Source organism: Cervus canadensis, chromosome 3, assembly GCF_019320065.1.
Source record: "Cervus canadensis isolate Bull #8, Minnesota chromosome 3, ASM1932006v1, whole genome shotgun sequence".
Classification (NCBI taxonomy): Eukaryota; Metazoa; Chordata; class Mammalia; order Artiodactyla; family Cervidae; genus Cervus; species Cervus canadensis.
The window spans coordinates 112,008,443-112,035,883 of record NC_057388.1 but is presented as its reverse complement, the minus strand read 5'-3'; the positions used below and the strand labels follow the sequence as shown (position 1 = coordinate 112,035,883).

Below are 27,441 nucleotides of genomic sequence, written 5' to 3'. Positions count from 1 at the left end.
CCAAGCTTCCTGGGTGGCTCAGTGGTAAAGAATCTGTCTGCCAATGCAGGAGACGTGAAGTTCCCCTGGAAAAGGGAATGGCAACCCACTCCAGTATCCTTGCCTGGAGAATTCCATGGACAGAGAAGCCTGGAGGGCTACAGTTCATGGGGTTGCGTAAAGTCAGACACGACTGAGCGACTAAATAACAGGTGGTCTTCCCACTGCACAGTCATATTAATCCATCAAGGATCCACGTTCCTGACAGCATGTGGCACCAGGAGGGACACACAATAAGACGTGGCCCCAGTTCTTGGGTAGCTTCATTTTTAGGATTTCTCAGTAAATGCTGGCTTTGCTAATAGCAGACACAAAGCCACGTAGCCCAATGAGGTTTTATCAGATATTTTATTGGAAATGTAACCTGGCAATTTTACGAACATTACAGGACAGTGCTTTTGAGTCCTCTCTGATTTGACTGTATCTCTCTGTATTCTTTAGAGGGGGTTGGTCTTAAGGGGCGGAGTAATTTTTTGTTTTCAAGAGGCAATGTGACAAAAGTCATTGTGTATGTGTGTAGAGATAGAATTATGGCCTGAGTCACCTATTTGAAAAGGAAGTGGAGCCTGGCTGGGAAGGAGGAATAACACCCCAGAAAGTAACAAATTACTTCTTTTGCAAGATAACAGGGACAGCACCTCCAGGTCCATTCTGCACCGGCCATGAGCTCTGGTCTGCGTGGTGCTGCTGGAGCAGAAGTCTTTCAGGGAAGACCGACACAGGGGAAGCAGAGTCTTTCCTCTCCAGGCAGTACTGGAAACGCCCCACCGTCAGCCCATTCCCAAGAGGGTCTACCAGCCCCAGATCCCGTGGAGGGACCTAGGACCCTCCCTCCCGACATGGCTGACTGAGCCAAGATGAGAACTGACCCAAGGGCAGCCAGTCCAAGGGCGGGCTGGAGACCTCAGTGGCCTGGCCTAGGAAGAGGAAGGGAAGCCCCCGGGGCAGTGGTAAAGAATCCGCCTGCCGTGCAGGGGATGCAAGAGATGAGGGTTTGATTCTGGGGTTGAGAAGAGCACCTGGAGTAGGAAATGGTAACCCACTCCAGTATTCTTGCCTGGAAAACCCCACGGACAGAGGGGCCTGGTGGGCTACAGTCCGTGGAGTTGCAAAGAGTCGGACGCAGCTGAGCACACACATACACACATTACAAGAGGAGAAGGGCCACAGTCCACATCTTAGAATCTGAACCAGCTGGAGTCACAGCACACACAAACTTAAGGGAGCCAGGAGATACAGAAAAGGTAAGAGCAAAAGAACAGTCTAAATGGAAGCAACAGATGGGAGGCAGGAGCTAAGTCATCAGGTGGTCATGCGCTTCTGCAGTGTGCCATCAGTCCCCCCTCTGGTTGGCCTGCACCTTTCCTGACCGCTGCCAATCTGACACCTCTGCGTGCCAGGCTCTGTGCCAAGTACTTTCACAGGTTCCCCCCAAACCCTGACACGTCCAAGACCTAGCATCATTCTATGCTACAGATACGAAAACTAGACTCATGATGATTAAATAGTTATGTCACTTCTTACCACGTCAGGACTCGGCTAGGTCTGGGCCGAACCCATGCCCTACACCACTAAGCTGCACTAACCTACGAGACGTGTCCTTGTGGGGCCTGAGTACTCCCTGCCCCCATCTCCCACCCATGTGCCCCAACTGGAGGATCTTCCGCTTGTAAGAATCTGACACTCCCCAAGTCAAAGAATGTCCTCTGTGTAAAACCCCGTGAGAAGACTGCTTCCTTTGTAGGATGAAGAGAGCACGGTCAAAGGTTTCCACCAAGAGCAGAGACCATGGCGCTGAGGGTAACAGAGTTCCTGGCCTGTGAGAACATTCTGGGAGAGTCTGACTTCTCCCCGCTTCTCAGTGGTCCTCAGGCAGCTGAGGAGGGTGCTTTTCATTGTTTAAGAAGCTACAGTGTGGGATGGGGGGGGCGGGGAGACAGTGTGTTCTGCTCCTCCTCCAGAGGACATGTGAGCGGAAATGTGGGTTCTCTATCCCATTTGGAGTGAACAAATAAAGGGACTCGGGTTCTCTCTTATCAACCAGACTTTCTAAGACTGAGACAGTAAACATTTATTACTCCCAGGTAAGCTCTAGAGTCTGGTTCTGGCTGAGATAGCCATGGATACCCAAATATTTAAAAATGCTCCAGAAAGAAGCCCAGCGGAGTCCCCCCAATGGGAAGTGTCTGCAGGCTATTATTAATGGCAAGAGAAGTTCTGTAAAGCACTGCTAGGAAGTTATATCAAGCAGCCAGAGCCCGGCTAGGGCATTCTAGTAACAAACACCCAGCATGAAAGATCAGAGTCATCTTCTTTCACTTTCCAGACAGTAAACTCCATTTAAGTTCACATCAGCAGCAGAACCAGAGGTTCATCTTACGGTGATAACGAAAAATCTAGTAAGGAAGCAAAGCATGAATCTGGTTACAGTCAACAGCTGGATCCACTCCGCAGAGATGGTGCCTGTTGGTGTGTGACAGTACACACTTCCCAGCCAGAGGGCAGACTGATGGAGTGCACGTTTCTCAGTTTTCCTCCTTCCTACTGAGTCCAGTCGGGACGACCAATCCTCAGATACTGTTAAGGGTATGGTTTGTCTCAGAAGCCCCTGATGAGCTAAGTTTCTCCACACACTGGAACCTCTCTGTTGGACTTATCTTTCCCAGTGGTCTTTTTTTTTTTTTTTAACTTATCTACTTTTGCACCTCAAGCAAACAAATTCTAATTTAGACCCGGCCTGGATTTCTACGTGGTGAGAAGACTGGGGGAGGGAAAGGAGACAAGAAGGTACAGTGGCTGCACCCCTGGTCTGTTTGATGGTTGGCGAATGGATAACCTCCACTTCTATCTTTCTGGCTTGACCCTGCCATTCCCTTTCACTCAGCTTCATGGCTCTTGCCTCATGGGTATGTGAACTCTGTTCACTTCTTGCCAAACTGTGGGTCCCGGCTGGCTGGAGTTCCTTGCAACAGGGACTGTGGGGCCTCTCTGCAGCATTTCAATCCCCAGGTCTCTTTCATTAATAAGCTCTGTGTCCTCAGGAAACCTTCGAGTAAAAGAGGATTCTCCAGGTCATTTCGTCCAGCGCCACATCTAGTGCAGGCAGGGGTGTCTTCTCCGGCAACCCCTGGAGAACATGCAAGTCCGCGTCTTCAGAAAGGAGCCTCCCAGGGGGCCAGCACCGTGACTCCTCTTCCTTTTCGTTAGGGAGATGCAAACCAGAGCTGGATCTCAGTCTCGGGTTCCTGGCTGGGAGGTGGTTACCCGTGAAGCTGGAACTCGGGCTCTGAGATCCCCAGGACCCCCCAGTTTCCATGGTATTGGATCCAGGTTCTAGCTAGAAAACTCTTCAATCCGGTATGTCAAAGTTCTGTTCATCATCTCCCTCAGCATGTCCCATACACTTGCCTTCAGACTGTAAGTTACGACAAGGGACTAGGTCTCACACACATTTCTTAGGCCTTCTGTGATGCCTGGTGTTGTGAATGTCACAGAGCAGATATTTTATACATGTGATTATCCTAGAGAGCAGCATGTTCAGATAGAGCCCTCCCGGGAGCCAAGCTGGCTGGGCTGACACTTTTTCCTAGTGCGGTCACACATAACTAGGCAGGGTGAAGTGTGGGCTTGGGTGACAAGGGGGAAAACGGGTCCTTTCCTTACCATTTGTCAAGAGTGTCTTGCTTAAATACTCGCAGACCTTGTCCCAGTCACGATAGGGAGGTTCCGGGGAAACAGGAGAGCACCAGAGGTACAAACAACTTTTCTGCCCAGGACTTGGGGCTTCTGCGCTATTGTCTTCTATCCCAGTCTCCAACCGAGAGTCAACAACAAATCAAACTGATTTCAGTCAAGTTTCAGCAAGAACATCTCTGCCTTGATTTTGCTGTCTTATTTTGCTTTCCCTGGATAACAGCCAGAGATAGAGATAGGATTTTGGCAGGAGAAGGAATGTACCACAATATATGTATTTTTTAATCCTAAAGGTTCACTTTTTTCCTTTCACCAGCCTCATACTGCAGATGAAACTGTGAGATCTGTAAAGGGAAATTGGCCCAACTGCAGAGTCGCTTAGGAGTGGGACCAGGCTCAGACGCTTCCTGGTGACTGACTGACCCTCACAAAGGTACACACGGTGGCAAAGTTCCCCAGAAGCAAAGCCAGCGGCAAGAAGCTGCCAGGCTGCCCTCGCCCCATCTGGTGCTTAGCTCTCAGGGGTCTATGAAGCCCCTCAATCTGTCCGTCACCGGGGGCGGGTCGTGAGCAGGCAATGCCAGCTCAAAAAACCTGCACTGTAACTGTCATCTCACTACTGAGGAAGTGAAAGCTGAGAGGCCGTGGGCACTTTCCAGGACTCTATAATGCTTCTAGAAGGTACTGTAGCCTTTTCCGTTGATGATTGTCAGAATATCACACACCAGGAATGGAAAAGCCAGCTTACTGGCTTTGAAACGATAAGGAATAATATGACATATAAGTGGCTCTGAGGAACATGGTTCAGGCACAAACTCTAGGTTTTTCTGTCATTTCCCTGGGATCTCTAGCTTTTAAAGCTGGGGCTGCATATCCTGCCTCCAAGTTTTTAACCAGGACCTTGGCAAAGCTTTCTAGTAGCTTAAATGGCAGTAAAAGCCTGGATGCTTCGAATTAAGCTAATGAAAGAATTGTTCTCCTTAGGAAGCTTTTAACGTCAAGATTTTTGCTCACTCAATATTAAACAAAATATATTAGAAGGATTACTCTGGGAGACCTAGGAAGGCAGTCTTGAGTCATCTTTTCGGGCGGGGCAGGACACTGGAGCTCTGCTAGGGGAGCAGGAGAAGGGGGGAGGGCTTGGGCACTGGCTTCCAGCAGCCATCACACCACCAAGGAAGTGAGGAAGGTTCAGGCAAACATTCTCTGCCTCACAATGGGCTCCAGGGCTTGGAGGCTCTTCCATGCACCTGACTCTACACAGAGCTCAACCACTCTCAACATAACCTGTGATGGGTCACCAGAGGCTGAACCTTGCTTTCCAACCTCTCTGAGACATTCTTCTAACTTCTGCTTAGGTCATATTTTTTTTGAAAAGATGGGGAAGCTGGGCTTTCTTCCAGGTCTTCCTGGGTTTCGCAACGTGGTGCTCTTGTGAAGTTCCGAAACTCAAGCTCGGCTCTAATCAAGCGTTCAGGACCCGACATTCCTCGACGTGCCAAGCAGTCCTCACCACGAGGTGCGGGGTGGCGGGGCTTTCCTCTTGCCCCTACCCTGCCCACACAGATAACCCTGAAAGGAGACAGCTTTACAAAACCCCTCCCCCACTGCCTTCCCCATACCACTGATTGGCCTCCAGACCTTCGGGGTTGACGCCCAGGCCCGAGGCTTCCAGCCCGGGTAGGAGGGGCCCCGGGGGGTCCGGCGGCGGTCCAGAGGGGTCCCGGTCCCCGCCGCAGCTGCCCCCGTGGCCCGCGCGCAGGTGGTCCTTGAGCGTCTGCTTGTAGCGGAAGCTGCGGCCGCACTGGGCGCAGGGGTAGGGCCGCTCGCCCGTGTGGATGCGCTGGTGCTTCATCAGGTGGTGCTTGCGGATGAAGCTCTTGCCGCAGTGCGTGCAGCTGAAGGGCCGCTCGCCCGTGTGCAGCCGCCGGTGGTTGAGCAGGTGCTCCTTGCGCATGAAGCTCTTGCTGCAGTCGGGGCAGGGGTAGGGCCGCTCGCCCGTGTGGATCATCTGGTGGCGGATGAGGGCCGAGTGGCCGTTGAAGTCAATGCCGCACTGTGGGCAGGAGAAGGGCCGCTCCTGCGCGTGGCCGCGTTGGTGCAGCAGCAGGCTGATCTTCAGGCTGAAGCTGCGGCCGCACTGCGCGCAGCGGAAGGGCCGCTCGCTGGCGTGCGCTCGCCGGTGGCTGGCCAGGCGCGCCTGGTCAGCGAAGCGCTTGGGGCAGTCGGGGCAGGGGAAGGGGCGCTCGGCGCTGTTGTGGACTCGAAGGTGGTAAGTGAGTCGGGACGGATGCGTGAAGGTCCTGGCGCAGTGCGGGCAGGTGGGGGGCGTCTCGCGGGCGGGGGCCGGGGGGCCGCCGTCGGCCGGTGGGGGCAAGTGCTTGGGACACTGGGCACAGGGGGCGGCGTGCTCGCCAGGAGGGCCGCACTGGTGGGTCAGCAGGAGGTCCTGGCTGAGGCTCTTGCCGCAGTGGTGGCAGGAGAAGACCGGCTCCCCGGCCGGGGGCGGCAGCGGGTAGGTGCCCAGCTGCGTGAAGGTCACTTGTCCCTCCGAGGCCTCCGCCAGGTCGGCGGCTGGACGTCCAAATGGCGCCAGGGGCGCGGACTGCGGGCTCTTGAAGGCCACGTCTGGGAACGGCTCCTTAGCTGCGGCTGCTGGTGGAGAAGCGAAGGCGACAGGCACCTCGGGGCACAGGGAAGCTCTGGCGAGGCCTTCAGCCTTGATGACCAGCTCTTCGTCTGCAAGAAAGGGCTCAGGGTCACACCCGGCCACCCCCCGGGCCCCCCCACAGCTCTCCCGGGTCCCTGCCCGGCGCAGAGCAGGAAGTCAGCAGAGGGCTGAAACCGGCCCATCACCGGAGAGTTGCTACTGAACCTCTGCGGTGCTTCCGTTTGGACAGGAAGGGACCTGGCATCCCTCTTTCCAGCGACTTTCAGTGTCCTGGCGCACACACTCAGGTGTTCTCTGTTGCCTGTTGTGACCAGGCCTAAAATCATCTTTTTATCTAATCCTGTTCCTCCTTACTCCGTCAGATATAAACCCCTCAATATAGCTCTCTGTCCCTTTATCTTTTGGAAAATACAGCACACATTTCTGCTCCTGTGTCTTTGCTCACCCTGCCCTCCTTCTGTAGAATGCACCCCTCCATTCCCAGCTTCCTAGGTTACACCCAAGCACTTGGTACCGGTTTTCTAAGGCCAGTTCCAGCGTCACGTCTTCTCAGGCTTTATCTAAATACCTAAAGGATAACTGATGGAATGTCCTCCAGACTCCTTATTTCTTGTGTATGTCATCCATCCCACACACCCTTGACGTTTAATAATAGGCATGCCTAGTACTGAAATGTGTCCCTCCAACAAAACTTATGGAAGAGCAGAAACTCTTTTTCTCTTTTAATTTTTATTTTCCAGGGTCTGAGCAGAGCACAGAAGATTAATAGGTTGCATTCAGTTGCATGAACCATTGTGTCTCCCCTGACCTTGAGATTCTCTTCTGTTCAGATGGCAAAATACAGACGCCGCTAAGTGTCTTAGAAGACAGGTGGTTCTCCCGTCCTGGTTTTGTCCTTAGGGAGAGCTCCTCACTGACACCCTCAATTGTGCCTCAGCTTGTCTCCCCTACCCCCTCCCGCTGTGGTCCTCTCTACGCGATCCTCCAATGTTCTTCTGCCCTACTCTACCCTCATACTTTTCATCCGCGTGTACTTCCTTTTCTTCCTCTGACAATTCTAATTTGTCTTCACACTTAAGAGTGTGTTTTCTCACTTAAAATTTATCTTAGTTGGATTTCAGTTTCATTTCTTACTTGAACAAGCCTCCCCTCCCGCCCCGTTTCTCATTCCTCACCCACTTCCTTGCCTCCACAACCCCACTTCCCCTGCGGTTTCTACTCGGTGGTCTTGCCATACTCTGGGTCTGGGAGGCTCAGTACTCACCAGCATAGTTGCCTTTGCACATGTCACTCTCCTTGGGCTCCTGTGGAGCACCAACCTGGGTCTCTTCCTCTTGTTTAATCCAAGACAGAATATCTGATGTCGAAATGCCAGGCTCTGTTTGTGGGGGGGTCGGGGGAAGAGAAATGTCTTCAGGACTTGACTCAGAAAGTGGAAATAATCATGCTGGTGTGCTGAATACTACATTTTCCCCCAATATTTATCTCTAATTAACTATTAACAACAAAACAAAATCAGCCTTAAAAAAACAAAAACACATATAACATCCAGAGAACCAATTCAAAATGAAACCAAATGTATGAATCTTTCCATGATAGACTCACCTTGATTCACTATTTTTGGTGGTGAAAAGTGAAAGTGATAGTCGCTCAGTCGTGTCCGACTCTTTGCGACCCCATGGACTGTGGCCTGCCTGGCTTCTCTGTCCATGGGATTCTCCAGGCAGGAATACTGGAGTGGGTTGCCATGCCCTTCTCCATGGGACCTTCCCAACCCTTCAAAACAAATCAAAATTTTTATTTTGGAGATGACATCCTAAAATCATCTAGAAGCATGAGTACCTTTCATTTCATCAGCACACTTACTTTCAGAGTGTTTTCACATTTTTCTCTCACAGCATTTTTATGAGATAAGAAAGCAGGGGATCGCCTCTCCATTTAAGTTAGAGGGGGGCCCACAGAGGTTAAGTAAATTTCCAGTAAGGTAACACTTATAATGAAACACTATATTATCAAAGGTTTACTTTAAAATACAGAAAAAAAAACCCAACAACCAAACAAACAAGATTGACCAAAAACTTTTTAAGAATGTTAATTTAAAAACAAATATATTATCAGAATTACAAAATCAGGTTTAAGCACAGATCTGATTGCTCAGAAACATTTTTCAGGTTCTCAATTCCACGTTCAAGACAGCACATTACTTTTGCTTATTAATGACACAGGTTTTTGTTTCCCAAACCCTGAGAGTAGGGAGAATAGTATTTGCAAGTTCCTCAGGCCTTGGGGATTCTTTTGGAAAATAAAAAAGAACAGCCTCTAAAGATTTTGCACATAACATGCCTCATTTGATCAGTACAGAAACAGCTGTGCTTGCTATTCCAGCCAAGGTCTATATAGCCTTTTTTGGCCTAAAAGAACAAGCTGGCACATTGACAGGGTCCAGAGAGTTAATTCAAGCTCTCTATATTATTTATCAAAAAAGCCTTGTATGCAGGTTATGGTTTTATTCCTAGCAAATGAACAGAACTCACTGTTATTGCTCAATGCCTTTTAAATCAGTTAGAGACTGCTGGGATCTAAAGGTATACACAAAGCAGAAATAAGAGGCTGGACAAGGCCCAACAGACTGTCAGGTTATGCAGACAGGAGAAGACAGGGTTCTGTGCACATTGTGGGCTGCCTTTCCAACTTCCTACTTTGAGCTACAAGGCTGAAGTGTACTAACCACAGTCCAACCTTATCTTTTTTTCCTCCAAGATTTTATAAACATATATACATATATATATATATATATATATGTATATATGTTAACTGCTTCATTCATCAATCTTCTAAATAACGAGTTAGTGTGCTAGAACCTCCAAATGTGATGCAAGTGGTTTTGACTATTTTTTCTTTAGTTTATCATAATGAACTCATAGAATGTTATATATTTGGTGAGTTTCAATCCATTGCAGTCATTATTCTTTTCTGTAACCATTTTTAAAACTGAGTATGATTAATTTACAATGTTGTGTTAGTTTCAGATATACAGTAAAGTGATTCAGTTATACATATATATATGTATTTTTTATCAGATTCTTTTCCATTATCGGTTAATACAAGGTACTGAATATAGTTTCCTGCATTATACAGTAGGTCCTTGTTGTTTTTCTATTTTATATATAGTAGTGTGTATATGTTAATCCCAAACTCCTGATTTATCTCCTTCTCCCCACCCCTGACTAATTCCTTTGGTAACATTAAATTTGTTTTCTGTGTCTGTGAATCTGTTTCTGTCCCAGAAGTAAGTTCAAGTCATTATTCTTTTTAATGCTCAAATTGTCCCTTTTGGGCTAGGAGGAGCCCCTTCAGATCAGTTCTATGTCTTTTCTCATCATCAAATATCTAGTTTCCTTCATTTCTGGTATAACAAACTAGACCAGATTCATCTTGTATGTTTTCTGCTCCAAGCACACAATCAATAATCTGAGAAATGGAAATTTAGAGACCACAATCTGGATGATAGGATGCCAACTGTTAATAGGTTGTCACTGCTTCTAGGTCTTTTCAACAGACAGAGCTATAAAATACCATTTAGAAAAACAAAATATAATCAGTTTATATTAATATTTATGACCATATTTAAAACTACAGTGTTTAACTGCTTTGATTTAATACTTGTATCTGTTCTCTCTCTTAGAATCTTGGTTCCTAATAACACTGCATGTTTGCTTTATCTGAATGTACATTTCAAAACTATACCAGTATTATTAACAAAAATATGGACTCAATTTAAGATTTTTTGTGGTATACAGTTTAGTTTTTTCAGCATGTGTTTGATTTTATATCTTATTTTTTATGTAAATTATTTACAAGGCTCCAAAATCAAAAGTATCATATACATTCAGAGAGATCTAGCTTCCATCTCTAGTCTCTTTCCTTGTATAGGTAGCCATCCTCCTTGACTTTTGTTTTAATCCTCCATACATCTTCATTTTTTCCCTCTTTAAGAAGCATACTACACCAATTGTCTCGGACCTTCATTTTTTACTTCACAATATATTCCGGGATGCATGTCTGCAGCAGTATACACAGACCCTCCTCATTCCTTTCTGTAGCTGCACCACTGTGCATTCAGCATCTCCCCTGATGGGCATGTGGAGTCCTTCCAATCGTTTGTTACAGTATTAGTCAGCAGCCAACCGTAAAAGCTAAGGAGGACTGAAACAACAAGTCAGTTCTCCAGAAATGGGAGTGGTTACTGTTGTTACCGTCACTGGTTCAGTATGCCTTCACTGAACCTGGGGAGCCCCGGGAACGTAAGCCGGGGTCTCCCTGAATACTGATGCTAAAGTTCTAACTAGGTTAGTACAATGAAGTGAATGTTTATTTTGTTAAATAGCTGGGTCTTAGCACTGCTGTCACTGAGTGCATGTAATAGGTGTGTCTACTACACTCGGCGGGAGTGATGGGAGTGTAGGACTGAGCACCTTTCGGAAGTGAGAGGAGCAGGAGAACTGGAGTGGTCAGGGGGCCTCGCGCAGTCACCTGCCTGGTGACAGAAGGGCGACTGCTGGCCCAGCCACAAGGGCACCTGGAGTACCTCCTCACAGGCCTGGGGGACCGTAACAGTGGACACTTAAGGAGACACAGAAGAAAAGTAAAACCATTGGTTCATGCAAGCAGCAGGCTTTGGGGAAAGCCAGAGAAGAGAGAAACTGAAAATACTGATCAGGTAAGAGGAAACAGAGAAATGCTGAGGTTTTAGGTTCGAGAGGTGGTTAAAATAGAAAGGTGGATCACAAGAAAACATAAAATTTTAATGTCTATGCTGGTTGAATGTTATCATGTGTGCTTTAAGCAGGTAGGGCCCAAGCTGTCTGAGAAGGAGCTGGAGCCTCGAGGTTCTGGGATGTGTACAAAGGTATTATGAACTGAGTGAGTTAGAACTGATGCTGAGATATGAATTCTTAAGCAACAATGAAAATGCCCGGTACATGAAACTACTGTTGGTAAAGATACAAAACTCTTTTTGCAACTTTCAGGAAGCAGATATGGAACTATAACACAGTAGGTGACTATGTTGTGTATTTGTGTACTAAGCTAAGTTTTATTTCCAGGGTAATTCTTGTCTGCATGTAGGCTAAACAAAAATAAAGAGTTTATCACACTGGGATGTCTTAGTCACTGATTTTGTTTAGGAAAAGATGGTCTTGATGGACAAGAGTGAGCAGTGACAAAGGAGATAAGGGTGATGCACCCTAATCAATGATGAGCAAAGAAGTCTCCTTTGGGCTGCAAGTTTGGGAATGAATTTATTTTACTTTTCTAGAATCTTGGCTCAGGTCCAAGGCTTCCAAACTAGAAGAAGGGCTAGATAATAGGCTTTTAGTTATTATTCTGTCTGAACTTCTTAGTTAAGGCTTTTCTCCAAAGAATTCTGAAATACTGGAGTTCAATATTACAACTATCAGTGACCAAATAATGGCCACACACACATACACAGCTGGTCTGCATTTTGGCCCTAGTAACAAAGAAGAATTTCAGAAAATCTCAGGTTTATATTTTTCTGCATTCTCTCATTCACTACTATTTTCTACTAATTGGAAGCAATTTTATCTAAAATACGAGGCACCAATGACTGCTTCCTGGAAGGAATCATAATTTATTTTCCTTCATCAGATTCAGACAATGGTGACTACAACAGAATATAAAATGAATTCCAAGATATTTGGACATAAAAAGGAGGGGGTGCCACATGGTATGCTTACTATCCCCAAATCTATTCTACCTGTATATATTTTTACTTAATTACAATGCACAGTTCTTCCTAAAGCTCTAAAATGGAGTAAGATAACAAAATATGGGCTTTATAAGAAATATGGATAAAATCCAAACATATTTTAGAAAATTGTTTCTAAAAATACATCAATATTTTAATATAAACATACTGGTCTACTAACAAATTACAAAGTGTGTTAAAATTAATTTTGAAGGGCCTCCCTGGTGGATCAGTGGTAAAGAATCCAGCTACCAATGAAGGAGAAATGGGTTTGATCCTTGATCTGGGAGGATCCCACATGCTGAGAAGCAACTAATCCTCTGTGCCACAACTACTGATTCTGTGCTCTAGAGCCTGGGAGCCGCCATTACTGAAGCCCAAGTGCCCCAGAGCCCGTGCTCTGCAACAAGAGAAGCCACGGCAATAAGAAACCCTCAAACCGCAACTAGAGAGCAGTCCTCGTTGGCTGCAACTAGAGAAGAGCCGGCACAGCAACAAAGACCCAGCACAGCCAAAAATATATAGATAAATAAAATTTAAAAAAAAATTTTTAACTTTAAAAAGATGATGATGTTAAAGAAGAGGGCAGCTGCTTGCTCAATAATGAGAAGTTTTTCTTCTTTTCTTTTCCTATTAGAACAAGATGGGGAAAATGATATAAACAGAGTGAAGAATAATCAGTGAAAAAAATATTTGATTAGTCCTGTCTCTAAAGTGGCCCAGCATTAGTATCCACCTGGCATCCATGTGGACAGTCTCTTAGGCACCTTGACGGCTAGACAGGTAACACTATTCTCCACTGAAAGGAACCAGGACGTTTTTAATATGTTGGGAGAAGGAAAATCTAAAGTAGGCCCATGTTAACACAGCAGGCCTGAGACTGCCTGTCCTTGGAAGGCCTGCTCCCAAAGCTGGCACTTGGCTGACAAGCAGTTCCTGTGCTGATCTCAGGCTCTCCTCAATGTTAAGAGTGCCTCGCTGGGTCTCAGCTGTTTGCACAGCGTGGTTTATGCTGAAGATCCACTCCCCTTCTGGGAGTCTGGAATCTCAGAAAATGTCAGACAGAGGAGGCCTACGGGACCAGCCTGGGGTGCTGAGTCTCCGGAGAGTTTCTCTGGGAGACGACACTCATGTGTGTTGCCACAGCTTGTTGCTGGAGGAATTAAGTGTGGTCTATGAGGCGCTACTGAAAGGGGGCCCTGAAGCTGGCCCCCGGTTCCCTCCAGACTGCACCCTGAGCACCTTTGGTCTTTGCTGATTTTGCTTTGTGTCTTTTCGCTGTAATAAATCTCAGCCCTAAGCATGACTATATGCTGGGGCCCATGTCTTCTCCCAGCAATTACTGAGTGTAGGAGAAGTCTCAGAAACCCCAACAGAGTCTGGAACTTTTTTTTTTTTTTTTTTTTAATGAAAACAGGTATTGAGGCAGTACTAAAAGGACACAGGAGATGGTTTAAAAGTCAGTTGTTGACAATTTGAACAACCAAAAGAAAACAATTGAATTAAATGAATAAAAAGTCATGAAAATATAATTAAACCTAAAAGGGGGAAAATATTAAGGGTTCTAAAGGTTAGACATGTATGATTTTTTTTTAAATGCTATATATTGATCAGTCTAAATTCTATGAATCCTATCTTTAAGTTCAGGTAAATACCTAGGCTGGTAATTACCAATGCAAACTAAAATTCCAAAGAATAAAACCAGAGTATTAAATAAATTAAATGCTTACACTGTTAATTTTAAGTAAAAATGTATTAAAGCATAAAAGGTGACTACCCACAAATGGAGTCTTAAAAACCAAGGTAAAAATAAATTGACAAAAAGGCAGCTAAATGAAACTTTCAAGTATCATCACAAACCAATTTACTTACACCTTTTCCATTCATCCCCAAACAATAAAATGATATACTCATTTTCTCACTGAGGTCTATGTCAGGTAACTAATAAAGTTGACCAAGGAGCCACTTCCAATAATGAATTTTTCTGCAATCAAATAACCCATCTTTATTTGTGATGTGATTTTAGACTCACTATTTATATCCAAGGTATAGAGATTAATAAAATTCAATCTGTTACACTGCCTAAATATAATCACCTACACATTCTTAAAAACAATGTGTGGCAGACATATACATTCCTCAAAATTCAGAGAAAGTTCACTTGAGATTTGAGTATTTCATTGTATATAAAATGTATATCACAAAATATATAAACAAATATTGAACTCTAGGTTAATGATATCCATGCTGAACTAGTTAGGAGGAAATGTCTTGCTATCTGCACTGATTTTAAAATACACAGAAAAGAGGATGTATTGATGGATGGACAGAGGGATGCAGAGATGGACACACATGTAATAAGAAGTAGAATAAAATGTTAGTGATAGAATCTAAGTGACTGGTATCTCAGTGTTCGTTGCAAAATTACTTCAACTTCTCTGACTGAAAATTTTCATAGTAAAATGTTAGAAAAAATAACAGTGCATGGAATGGGGGTGGGTTGTCAGAGATATTCATCTCACAGAGATGTCTGGAGGATGAAATTTCTATCTAGCAAACAAAATCTATATGAAATTTTTCTGATAACAGATGGGACTTGAGAGAAATAACAACTGGACTTGGGCTAGCAGTCTTTCCCACACAATATCAAATAGCTGCCAACCAGAAAAAAAAAACCTAGGCAGAGTTAGTTAGTGATAACTGGCTCCCAGACTGGGCAAAATTCACTGTGCCCAGGTGGACATCATCAGGTCTGCCCTTTAAGTGCATTCCTGAGGGACCATGCAGACTCCCATCCCCTCAACACTTCTGAACAGCTGGACACATGCTCCCTCAATAGTCTCAGGCATGTGCTACTGATGGGTGAAGGCTTTGGACAAGGTGATTTCCAGGGCCTGCTGACCCATTCACAGTCTCCTTGCTTTAGGACCGAGAGGCTCCAGAAGCCCCAAGTCCTGCTTACCTTAGCTCCAAGCCGTCACCTCTGACCAGGAAACGGAGACAAGAGGTGGATATCTCTTCTCCACTCACCTTCGCTGGGGTCCGTGGGAATCCCACTCTCCTCTTGCCCAGCCTGGTCCTCTGTATTACGGTCTCCTTCTGGCTGAATCTGAGATAAGACATCGGGTTGATTCATGGCATAATCTAGGAGAGGAAAATGGGAAAGAGGGTATGACAAGTGATCAGTGAGGATGATAACAGCCATCGAAGCTGAACTGAAGGCGGTGAGGCCCACAGTCCCAGGGAACTTCTTTGAGTCTAGCACATGGGTCCCCAAGGCCTGGTCCGGGACCAGTCTGTGGCCTGTTAAGAACCAGGCCGTACAGCAGGAGGTGAGCAGCGGGTGAGCGAGTGAAGTTTCATCTGCTGCTCCCCATCACTCACATTACCACCTGAAACATGAGCCCCAACCCCTTCCGTGGAAAAACTGTCTTCTTCCAATAAACCGGTTCCTGTTGTCAAAAAAGGTGGGGACCGCTGGTCTAACCGTTCTCCCCATCCATTCACCTCCAACCATGGCTGGTGTCTATTGGGAAAGCGGTGAGAGGAGAGGTGATGTGTGGGAAAGGCTCATGTGCTCCTTGAGCACCGACTACCACCTCCACAGAGTATGAGTGAGGGCGCCTCAGCGAGGACAGGCGAGGCCACGGACTGCCGCCGCCATGGAGTAAGACTGAGGGCGCCTCAGCGAGGAGAGGCGAGGCCCACGGATGGCCAGACTGCCGCCTCCATGGACTAAGAGCGCGTGCGCCTCAGTGAGGAGAGGCGAGGCCATAAACAGGAAGGACACCATGGAGACCACTGCAGCTGGCACACCCACAACCTTGAACTTCACCCTCTGCCCCTTGACTTGGCAGAAGGCGAAACTGTGACTTCCTATTTAGCAAGGCTGAACTGAACATCTTGGTGGCTTGGAACCAGAAATGTATGAGGACAGAGGGAAAATGAGGACACTGGAGGAAAAGGGATTGCTCTGAGACTTCCCATTCAAGTCCCCTCATTCAAACGGTGCCAACTTAGCCTCACCCATGGAGATGAGAGACTCATAGTTGCCCTTCATGATATTCTTGTAAAGTTCCTTTTGCCATTCTTCTAATTTTTCCCATTCTGGAGTGGAAAAATAGATGGAGATATCATCGAATGTCACAGGCACCTGCAATTATAATACATTGGGGTTAGTTTCTTTCACTGCAATTCAAGCACTCTACTACAAACACATCTCTACCTCCATGCATGCTAAGTAGCTTCAGTTGTGTCCAACTCTGTGCAACCCTAGGGCTGTAGCCAGCCAGGTTCCTCTGTCCATGGGATTCTCCAGGCAAGAATACTGGAGTGGGTTGCCACTTCCGTCTCCAACTATATATATGCCTACTAGTTACAAAAAACCTATGTGAGATGCCGAAAGGATACAGGCAAAACTTAAGACACAGATCTAACCTCCAAGAGTTGATGACGTTTTCACTGTGACAAACTTTAAGGCTGTGTGTTTTAGTCACCGACAGAGAGAGGTACAAATGCAAAGCAGTATTTAATTCACAGAACAGAGCCTATAGTGAATATCCATGAAGTACGAGGCTTATCTTAAGCAGCAAAATTATAAATATACAGTTTCAGTCTAAAAGAAGCATACGACTATATTCAGCTTAATGACCTGGACAACAGATTTTGGAAACAGCTATAAAGAGGCTGGACTAAGTCTAGAAAAGGTGGGATTTTGGTCAGTCCTAATAGACAGGTAGGTTACAAACAGGCCTAACAGGAACGGGAAAAACACTTAAGCGTGGAAAATGAGAGAATGCATTCAGAGAACAATTATGGATTCTGCCTAGCTGGAGTCGAGGTTGTATGAAGGGAATGGTCATAAGGAACCCCACCTTCCAGCATAATGTTGCTCAAAGCTAGGAGCTTATCCATAGGCAAATGGATATGTCCCTCTGTAGAGAAATCCAAGAGGGGCCTGGGGTGTTAAGGTACCAGGTGTGGGCACTGTCACCTAGTGTAAAGCTTCTCTACTTCTGCCATCATCATAACAGCTCATTCTTCCTTCACCCACTTGTGAGCTTTCCACAGTTTTATTCTTAAATATGAGTTAACTTATAAATACCAGTGACCACTGAGAGAAATCCTACAGCATGATTAAGAAAGACTAAAATGAAAAGAGGGGGAAAATGACTGTGGAAAAAAATAGAAATACCTAGGCAACAGAATCTTATATATAAAAACCTTACTAGTAATACCATAAGGATTTGAGAGAGATTAAAGCCATAAAAAACAGGATGAAAGACTCCTGGTAACTTCATATATATATATACATATATATGTGTGTGTGTGTGTATTTTTTTCCTCCCCAAATTAAAAAATTCAATAAAAAGATACTCATCATCATAAACTTCACATATCCTTTAAAATATAAAGGTCTATACAATTCTGTGAGGCAATTACATTTTCTAATTGCTTCATCTGTGTCATCAACCATAAATTTTGTTCCTTAGGAACTACTAGCATCGTAAACTACTCATTTCACATCCTGCTCAGCATCTAAAATCAAGCTGAGGGCAAATGTAGACAAACTCAATAGTCAAGTTTTATCTAACCTCACTACACGAAAGATTTGTGAAGGTTTACAACAGAAACACATATGATAAAACGATGGCAAAAATGAAGGATCAGGGTGGGTTTCCGGTTCAAGACGGTGAACTAGACACACAGGTACTGCCTTTCCCACCCATCACTGAGATGACAGTAAGTCAGACCAGGAGGGACTAAATATCAGTAACGGTACCAAGAACAAGAAGGAGAGGGTGTCCCCGATCAGAATTTCTGACGAGCTTCTCACTGAGACCTAGAGGATGCGCCAGGGCTGGGGCCTGGGGTTCGAGGAAGAGGCGCCTCTGACAACGCACAGGGAAGGACTGCAGCGAGGAATGCAGAGAACTGCAAGCCCAAAGCTGGCAGAGACACTGGTAGGAGCAACAGCGGTTAGAAACTGCAGTCTGAAGGTCTATCTTCGGGACAGCAGGGCCCCCTCTCTTGTCCTCATCAGCCCTGGTAAAGCAGCATTTACCCCAAAGCTAAAACCCAGACCTCATCTCTGAAGAAATTAAAAAACCTGTCTGGAGACAGTATGGGGTCCTGGTGTGGGGCTGACAACTTAAGAGTCCTGCCTCACTCCTGGCCTCTGAGTGGCCCCCACACTGCTTGTTTGCTCCTTGCATGGCACCCTAAAGCAAAGCCCACCTACATGGGGCATCTAAGGGGAGAGCCTCTCGTGCAAAGGAAAGATCCTTTGGTTAAAAAGGCTGACACGGTGGTAGAGAAAAATGCAAGCTTCCTCTAATTACCCTATTAACCAAATCCTTCGCTTATACATATGAACAACCAACCAAGGATCACTCAATATTAAAAAAATAAAACTGGGACTTCCCTGGTGGTCCAGGGGCTGAGACTCCATGCTCCCAAATGCAGAGGGCCCAGGTTTGATCCCTGGTCTGGGAACTAGATCCCACATGCTGCAACTAAGAGTGTGAGCCGCAACTGAGACTCACTGCCGCTAAACAAATATTAAAAAAAAAAAAGTAAAACTGGACTTCCCTGGTGGTACAGTGTTAAGAATCCACCTGCCAATGCAAAGGCCATGGGTTCGATCCCTGGTCTGGGAAGATTCCACATGTTGTGGAGAAATGAGCCCATGTGCCACAACTACTGAACCCATGTGTCACAACTACTGAAGCCCGCATGCCCTAGAGCCAGCAAGTCACAACTGCTGAGCCTGAGTGCAGCAGCTACTGAAGGCCATGTGCCTAGAGTCTGTGCTCCAGAGTGCAGCCAAAAAATAAAATAAATGAATGAATAAACAAGTAAAATTAACAGCATCAAGATGAACATACACTGCAAAGAAATCCTAGATTAAAAAAAATTTTTAAAAGCTGAAGGAAAGTTATGACCAACCTAGATAGCATATTGAAAAGCAGAGACATTACTTTGCCAACAAACGTCCGTCTAGTCAAAGCTATGGTTTTTCCAGTGGTCATGTATGGATGTGAGAGTTGGACTATAATGAAAGCTGAGCACCGAAGAATTGATGCTTTTGAACTGTGGTGTTGGAGAAGACTCTTGAGACTCCCTTGGACTGCAAGGAGATCCAACCAGTCCATCCTAAAGGAGATCAGTCCTGAATATTCATTGGAAGGACTGATGCTGAAGCTGAAACTCCAATACTTTGGCCACCTGATGCAAAGAGCTGACTCATTTGAAAAGACCCTGATGCTGGGAAAGATTGAGGGGAGAAGGAGAAGGGGACAACAGAGGATGAGATGGCTGGATGGCATCACCGACTCAATGGACATGGGTTTGGGTGAACTCTGGGAGTTGGTGATGGACAGGGAGGCCTGGCATGCTGTGGTTCATGTGGTCGCAAAAAGTCGGACACGACTGAGTGACTGAATTGAACTGAACTGAACACATATTCACAGAGACATTCAAGTAGATATTACATCCATTAAAAAAGAAAAATTCAGGCTGGTTTAAAAAAGGAGAAAATAAATATTCTTTACAATTAAATATATAATTGTTAAAATGAGAAAGGTTGGAAGGAAAAGTAACAGAACTCCAGTTTAAAAGGTGAAAAATATGAAGGAAAAGTTAAAGAGATAAAGACAAGAATCCATCATCTGTCAAACAGTAATTCCACAAAGAGAACAGAAAAAAAAAAATGCGGACGGGGGAAACAAAAGATTGTAAAAATAGAATCACAGAAGAAAATTTCCCAGAGCGGAAAATCAGTCTTCTGATTGTGAAAGGTGACACCAAGTGCCCAACATAAATTTTAAAAGACCTACACCCAAGACATAACAAGTACAAATAGAAGATAAAAGCTTCCAGAGAGAGAAAAAAAACTATTCCTTACAAACGAGAATTGATTTGTTATTAAACTTTTCACCAATGACATTTGATGTAATGAAAAAAAGAACTGGTGCCTTTGACACTGTGGGAGAAGTGGACTATTACTCAGCCTTAAAAAGGCAGTTCTGACACCTGCCCTGACATGGATTAATCTTGACGGTGTCATGCCCAGGGAAATATTCCCTCACAAGGAAACAGATACAGTACGAGCCCACCTAGATGAGGACCTGGAGCGGACAGAGTCACAGAGATGGAAAGCAGGACGGGGGTCACCAGGGGCTAGGGGAGGGGGTCCTGGGAGGATCTATAGGTACATCACTCAAGTTTTGCAAAATGAAGACGCTCTGAAGACGGATGCTGGTGATAGATGCCTAAGAGGGAAATGTACTTAATGCCACTGAACCGTCCATTTAAAATGGCTAAAATGGTAAATATTTTTTCTTTTACTCCCTCTCCCCTAAAATGGTCAATTTTATGTCACATATATTTTACCACAATTATAAAAATTAAAATGAAGAAATGATTTTTGAGGGAGAATTATTTTGAACGTGGCATTCAAAAATAAGGTCAGAGTAGGAGCGTTTTCAACAAATCAAGGACACGAAAGTGTCCCTGTGGCCCATATTTCAAACTGGTAAATCTTCTATATATTTTAATTTCATGAAATAATCTTTGAGAGGAATCACATGATTTTATATACAAATTTGAAGTTTAAGAAGGACAGTTTAGATACTATCCATTTACCTAGGTAAGATAGTAAGTAGCTTTAACTTACCTTCTCTGCTATTCTTATGGCCCAACACCAAGTTTAAATTACTCCCAAGAACTCTGGGAGGTGCCCAGGTACACACACCATACACACAGTGAGGAAGGCTCTCTCTGAGGCTGAGTCTGACCCTCCCGGCCACCTGCTCACCCCTGTACCTTGAGGAAGTCTCCATCTTCTCTGTTTGCCCCCTGACCCCACGCTCAGTCCTCTATCCCCCACTCTCTGCCCTGCAACAGCTCTTGCAAGGTCCCCAGCAAAGTTGTGTTGTCAAACTGCATTCACCATCCTCATCTTTCTAGACCTCTCAGCAACATATCTGCCCACACGACCACTGTCCCTTGACCCTGTGACCCACACACTCACTGGCCGCCACTCCCTCCCCTGGTGCTTGGTCCTTGGACTCTTTTCTCCTGCCTCTCCACCTTCTCTCCTGAGGTCATCACTTCTGGCTTCATGACTTACGATACAATCTGCACATCAATGATTTCCAAATATTTCTCACTTTTGAGCTTCAGAGACCACTTAGCACCACTCCTGAACATATCCCAGGCATCTCAAACTTAATGCTGCCAAAGGGGCACTAATTCCTTCCCTCCGTAAACACCAAGACCATCCGCCCAGACCTCCAAGTCAAAAACCTAAGAGTCCGTGGTTGAGACCACCTGCTCTGGAGCCAACTGGGTCACAATCTAACTCCGCTATTTACATTTACTGACTGCATGAGCTTGGGCTCAAGTTAGGCTTCTTATGAAAGTAACCAAAGTACTTACAACAGTAAGTGCTCAGAAATTATCACGCAGTAAATTTATAATTACTATTGTTCTTAATTCCTCATTCCCTAGTTCCCATCAGTAAATCTTACTGTCAACTGTACCGTCAAAACGTCCTCAATCTGCATGCTTGTCTCCCTCTGCACTGCTGTTACCCTCAGCAAAGTCACCCTTGGCCCTCCTGCCCTGACGGCTGCCTTACAGTTTGCCCCCTGCTTCTGTTCTTACCCCTATGAGCCATTCTTCACAGAGCGGTCAAAGAGATTCTTTCAGAATATAAACCAGATATAACTCCTCCACTTAAAACCTTCCAACCTTCTCATTCTAATTCAGATAAAGACCACATTCCTCACCTTGGTCTCCAAGGCCCTACATTGGTGGTTTACAACCAGAGTCGCATGTTAGAATCGTCTATGGAGTTTTAAGATCAATGGTTAGGCCCCATCCTCAACCTGCTAAGTTAGAACATCCAGACATGATGCCCATCAGAATTTTCAAAGTCTCCCAGATGACTCCTGTAGAACCAGGGCTGAAAAACCCTGCCCTAAACGAGTCACCGCCTTTGTCTCTGGCCATGCTCTACTTGTTCACAGCAAACCAGCCGGTTGGCCTTTTTCCTTCCTCTCGGTGTTCCAAGTTTGTTTGTGCCTTTGGGACTTGGCACCAGGTATTCTTTCTGCCTGGAAGGTTCTCGCTCAGACCTTCTCCCAGTAGGGTCCTTCCTGTCATTTACTCTCAGCCTAAATACTAGCTCCTCTACTAGACCTTCTCTGACATCCAATCTAAAAAAGAAATCACCAGATAACACTTTCATTTTTTACTGAGGCCCTTAAATGGATTTATTTTGTTTGTTTGTACTGTCTTTCCCCCTAAAATTTAAGCTCCAGGGGAGCTTGCATGAATTGTTCACTGCTGTGCCTTCGAGAACTAGATACCAAGCCAACAGTACATGTTCAAGAAATACTTGTTGAATGAATGAATAAATAAACGGGCATGTTTGGAAACTAGCTGTCTCTGTCTTCCAGAACTCAAGAATGGTGTTTATTTCCTGTTGCTTTATGGGCTATTCCCTCCGGAGAGGCCGGGCCTGAGCAGGACAGCGCACCGTGTAAAGGGTGAAGGACAGGCCCCCCATGGATCCTAGCCCCACAGACAGCCCCCCATCCTTACACCAACCATTTGATTCTACATCTCACTCCTCTGTCCTCTTTTTTTTTTTTTTTTAATCTGGAATTGCCAACAAGTTCAAATTGACTGATTTCAATGATATTTAATTTTGTTTCCAATCAAGACTGCAGCGGACAGATTAATACAGAAAAAAAGTGACTTGGGGATAATGGGTAGGAGAAAGAAGAAAAAAAAAAATCCATCTGCCGGATAGCCAACTTTGGGCTAAGAAGAGTCTTCCAGTCTGAAGTCTGACATTTCCCATGATCAGAACATGTAAACTGAACATGGAATGCTTCCCAAATAGACAGACACAGAGAGCCACTTCCTGGTGACTTCGGCCTCACTGATTGACCAAGACCGCCTGTTACTAACAGTCTAAGGATGAGGGGACAACAGAGGATGAGATGGTCGGATGGCATCACCGACTCAATGGACAAGAGTTGGAGCAAGCTCCAGGAGATGGTGAAGGACAGGGAAGCCTGGCATGGTGCAGTCCATGGGGTCGCAGAGTCAGACACGACCGAGCGACTGAACGACAATAAGGACGAGGGCTTGCACCCCCCAAGAGCAGTGCAAGGCTTACCTTTGGAATGTCTCCTTTGATGCCCGGGGGCAGCCGCAGGATCCAGAAGTTCCTGTTCCTCAGCAGGTTCTCCAAGTTCTCCAGCCGCCTCTGCAGCAGCCCGTACTCCTGGAGCAGGGTCCCCAGCACGGCCCACTTGCCCTCCAGCTGGTTTCCGAGATCCGCCACTGTCTTCTCACAGCTGGCCAGCTTCTTCTCTGCCGTGCCGGTCCGGCCTTCCAGGTGCAGCAGTCGCCGGCTATGGACTTCCACCTTTCTCTCAATGGCCTGCACAGCCGCCACCACCGTCCACAGGGAGATGGCCGCGGTCTGCAAGTGAGCTTCGTTTGCCGCTGGGGCTGCGGGGAGAGGGAGCGCCTGCAGGGAGGTAAGGCATTCGGAATCCCACTCGGAAGTCTGTGCGTGGTGGGGAGACGGGAGGAGACATCGAGGGTTAGAAGGGGCCCTAATCCAAAGCAAAATCATACAAGCGCTGCTTCCGTGGCCAGTCGCGATTACTCTAAGTACAGGTTTAGTACTGCCTGCTCAAGCCTCATCTTTGTGGAGCTCAGCGGCACCAAAAGCCAAGAGAACTCAGGGGTGGATGAGCTAAGACAGTGACCAGGTGAAACTGGACCAAGCAGCGGCCTGGGGCATTCCCTGGGGTGGAAGGCCCTGAGCCGGCCGCCCAGGGGCCAGGCTGCGGTGGCATCCTCTGCCTCTGCAAAAGCTCGAAGCGCACCAGGATCTCTCCAGGTCTCACTGAGCTCCGTGCCCTCTGATAAACCCCTTCTTTACTGACTTACGCTCTGGCCTTGTCCACCACCTGGCTGACAGCCACAGCCATATCAGGCAGTAGTAGTTGAATAAGCTATGAATGCTGCACGTGGAGAAAACATGGTGGTTCTTTTCTAACACTTGCAAGTTATAAAACCAAAGGCTGAACAGACTTGTTTAATCTGATCCACCCTGTGTTACTCCAGAGGGCAGACAGAACTAGAACCAACATTCAATTTTTGGGAAGGGAAACTTTGATCTGTATAAATGAGTATGGAACTAGGTCTTTCCAAGAAAATAACAGGCTCCCCCGCTCCCCCGATCACTTTGAGCATACTTTGAGCATACTTTGAAACATGAGTGTATTTTTTTAAAAAATGAAATTCCTACAACATAGAGGAGGTTGGACAAGGATGATCTCTGTAAAGCCTTCCGACTATGAATCTGATAACCTGATCTCTGGCCACAACCTCTGATCTCTCCCACAACCTTATTCTCCTTTCACCTGCTCTGTGATCCCATTGAACCCTTGACTCTTCCATCTGCTTCTGGTTTACTGGCCTGCTCCAGGCTTTGCTTTCTTCCTTGGCTGATTATTTCAGCTAACTTCAACCCTTCACTTCTCTTTCTGCCTCAGCGGCTCGGCTAACTTCCAGCTTTGAATCAATTGTTCTTATTCTCTGTTCCTGGAAGGAGGCTGGGAAGCCCAAGGAAATGAAGTCGCACAACAGGGTAAACTGGTGTCACCACGCACTCCTGGTCTCTAAGCTCAGCAGGAACACCACACTGTCTGGTTTCTGCCCCCCACCACCACGTTTCTTTTCCTATCCACAGACTGGCCACTACAAGCCCCTGGCCTTCTTTAACTTGCCGTAAAGCGCTTCTCAAACTAACGAGCACATCTGGAGATCCCCTTAAAATGCAGACTCTGACTCAGTAGGTCTGGGAGGAAAACTGAGAGTCTGCATTTTAAACGAGCTCCCAGGTGATGCCAACACTGCTGGTTCAGGGATCGCAGGCTGAGCAGTAAGCCTCCTGCTTGCTGCAGGCCCCCTGCCTCTCAGGAGATGACATGGCCTCCTACTTTGAGAATTAAGAGTAATTAGACCCTGGAGAGTGGGAATCCGGGGAGTCTCTCTCAACTTTCTCTTTTCTTCACACTCCTTCTCACTTCAAACTCAGTGGCTTAGTCTATATGCTTTCTTCTTCCCTTTCCTCAGGAAAAAGGTTCATCCTACTCAAAACCTTGTGCTCTGAATGCCACCTCCTTCCACATGTTAAAATACACTGATCTTATCTCTTTTTTTTCAGTCAATATTTCAATCCCTCCTGAGTGTTCTCCATGGGATATACCTGCACTGTTCAATATGGTAGCCATGTGTGGCTACTGAAAACCTGAAATGCCCTTATTTCAATTGAGATGTGCAGTGAGTATAAAATACACACCAGGTTTCAAAGACGCAGTATGAGGAGGAAAATGTAAAACTTCATCGATAATTTCTTAATACTAACTACACACTGAAATATTTTGCATGCACGGGGCTAAATAAAACCTATCCTGAAAGTTCATTTCATCTGTTTCTTTTTACTTCTAAAAAACGTGACGACTGGGAATTCCCAGCCGGCCTAGTGGTTTGACCTCGGCAGCTTTCACTGCAGAGGGTCTGGCAAAAAAACCACAAAGAAATAAATAAATTTAAAGTGTGACTACTAGAAAATGTAAGGTTATCTATATGGCTTCCATTATATTCCTATTGGACAGGGCTAGCATAGACACACGATCGTCTCTACCATAGTGGAAAAACAAGATCCAAAAGGGGAAAAATAGGTCCCCTCTGCTCTGGCCCCCGCCCCATTGCTGCTGCTCCCCTTTTCCTCCTCTCACTTTGCGACTCAGTACGCCAGTCTGGCTCCTGAGCCACTACAATGGCTGAACTTGGGGTGCGCAGAGGCTTCTTAGCCGGCAAATCCTGGGCCCCCCTGTCCGGTCCTGGTATTGACGCGTCCCTGGCTGGTTCTCACGAAGCTCTTGGGTGCAGGGACGGTCACGGCCCGCTCCGCTGGCTTAGCCACGGATAGAGCCGGCTTGGCCTCGCGGCCGGCCTGCAGTAAACATCCGCTGAACGAATAAACGCGCAGAAGGTAATCCCGCGCTCGGAAACCTGCACTCGGCAACCCGACAGAGGGCCTCCTGTGTGTCCGGCATCCCCCGACACGCGCTGGGTACTGGGGATCCCTGCGCTCCCGCGGTCCTTCAACACACCTAACTTGCCGTCACCCCGCATTTTGGGCTGCACGAGGCTCGGGGTGTGGGTGGGGGTGCTGCAGCGAGGGTGACTCTTGTGGGGTCCGCTCCCAGGGCTGGAGAACGGCTGATGAAAACATCAAATCAAGCCACCATCCTCCCCTGCCCCGCGTCCTGCAGCGGGGCTGGCAGCAGGCGGGGGCGGGTGGGGCGGTCGTCTCTGAACTCATCCCTCCCACTGGGCTAAGAGGCTGTCTCTGCTGCAAACCTCCAAACGGGATGGGGAGCCGGGGACTCGCACGGAGGTGCGGAGACCGCACGAAGCGGAGAGCGAGCGGTCCCAGACCCGCACTCGGCGTCGGGGTTCCCCCAGCTCCTGGGCCCTCCCCTGCCGGCGGGACCCCAAGAGAGATGTCTTCTGCTCAGTCGTCGGGGCTGCGCCCAACTCCGCGGCCCCGCGCCTGACAGGAGGCCGGCTCCCTGCCCTCCCCCCGCCTCCCCTCGGGTCCGGGTCTCAGAGCCCTAGGCGCCCCGACCCTCCCGGGCTCGTTGCGCTCAACGCGGCGCGAGCCACCCTTACCGGAGCAGGGGCCGCCTCGGCCATGGCCCCCTGCGCTGTCCGGCCCGGAGCCGGAGTAGCCGCCGCCGCCGCCGCCCCACACAGGCCGGCCCCCCGGCCTCTCCGCAGGCGGCGCGCGCCCGGCCCTGCCTTCCCCCGCCCGGGCTCTCGCTCGCCCGTCGGGCCCGGCCTGCTCGGGGCGCGGGGACACGATGGAGACGCGGGCAGCCGTGCGGCGTTGCTCGGGTGGCGGGCGGGTTCGGCCCCACTCGCTCGGCCCGCGGCGACCCCTCAGCTGGCGCTTTGTGGGCACCGAGCGCACCCCGGGGACCGCTCGGGCCTAGACGCGCCGCCCGCCAGCCGCGGCAGCGCGCCCCCTGCCGGCCCCGGCGGCCACTTGCGCCCCACCGGGCTTCTGGTCGGCTCCGTTCGGCTCCGCTGCGGAACCCAGGGGGTCCCGTTTTCTCACGAGCCCCCGAGAGTGCTCCACAGATGGGTACTAGGAGCCCAGCCACAA

General features: G+C 47.2%; 1 protein-coding gene across 2 annotated transcripts; it reads right to left on the bottom strand.

Annotated features, from left to right (window-relative positions):
• Window positions 1-368: 368 nt before the first annotated feature.
• On the bottom strand, window positions 369-27,441 carry ZNF398 (zinc finger protein 398). Of its 2 annotated transcripts, none has more exons than XM_043464025.1 (6): window positions 26,946-27,441; window positions 23,365-23,721; window positions 16,197-16,323; window positions 15,201-15,314; window positions 7,668-7,781; window positions 369-6,471 (listed from the first exon to the last, which is right to left on the bottom strand). In XM_043464025.1, exons 1-6 carry the CDS (start codon window positions 26,967-26,969, stop codon window positions 5,321-5,323), a joined length of 1,887 nt encoding a protein of 628 aa, XP_043319960.1. In that variant the 5' UTR covers window positions 26,970-27,441; the 3' UTR covers window positions 369-5,320. The 2 variants fall into 2 exon arrangements, with proteins under 2 accessions (XP_043319960.1, XP_043319958.1); XM_043464023.1 differs by having other exon boundaries at window positions 23,365-23,760; window positions 26,946-27,440.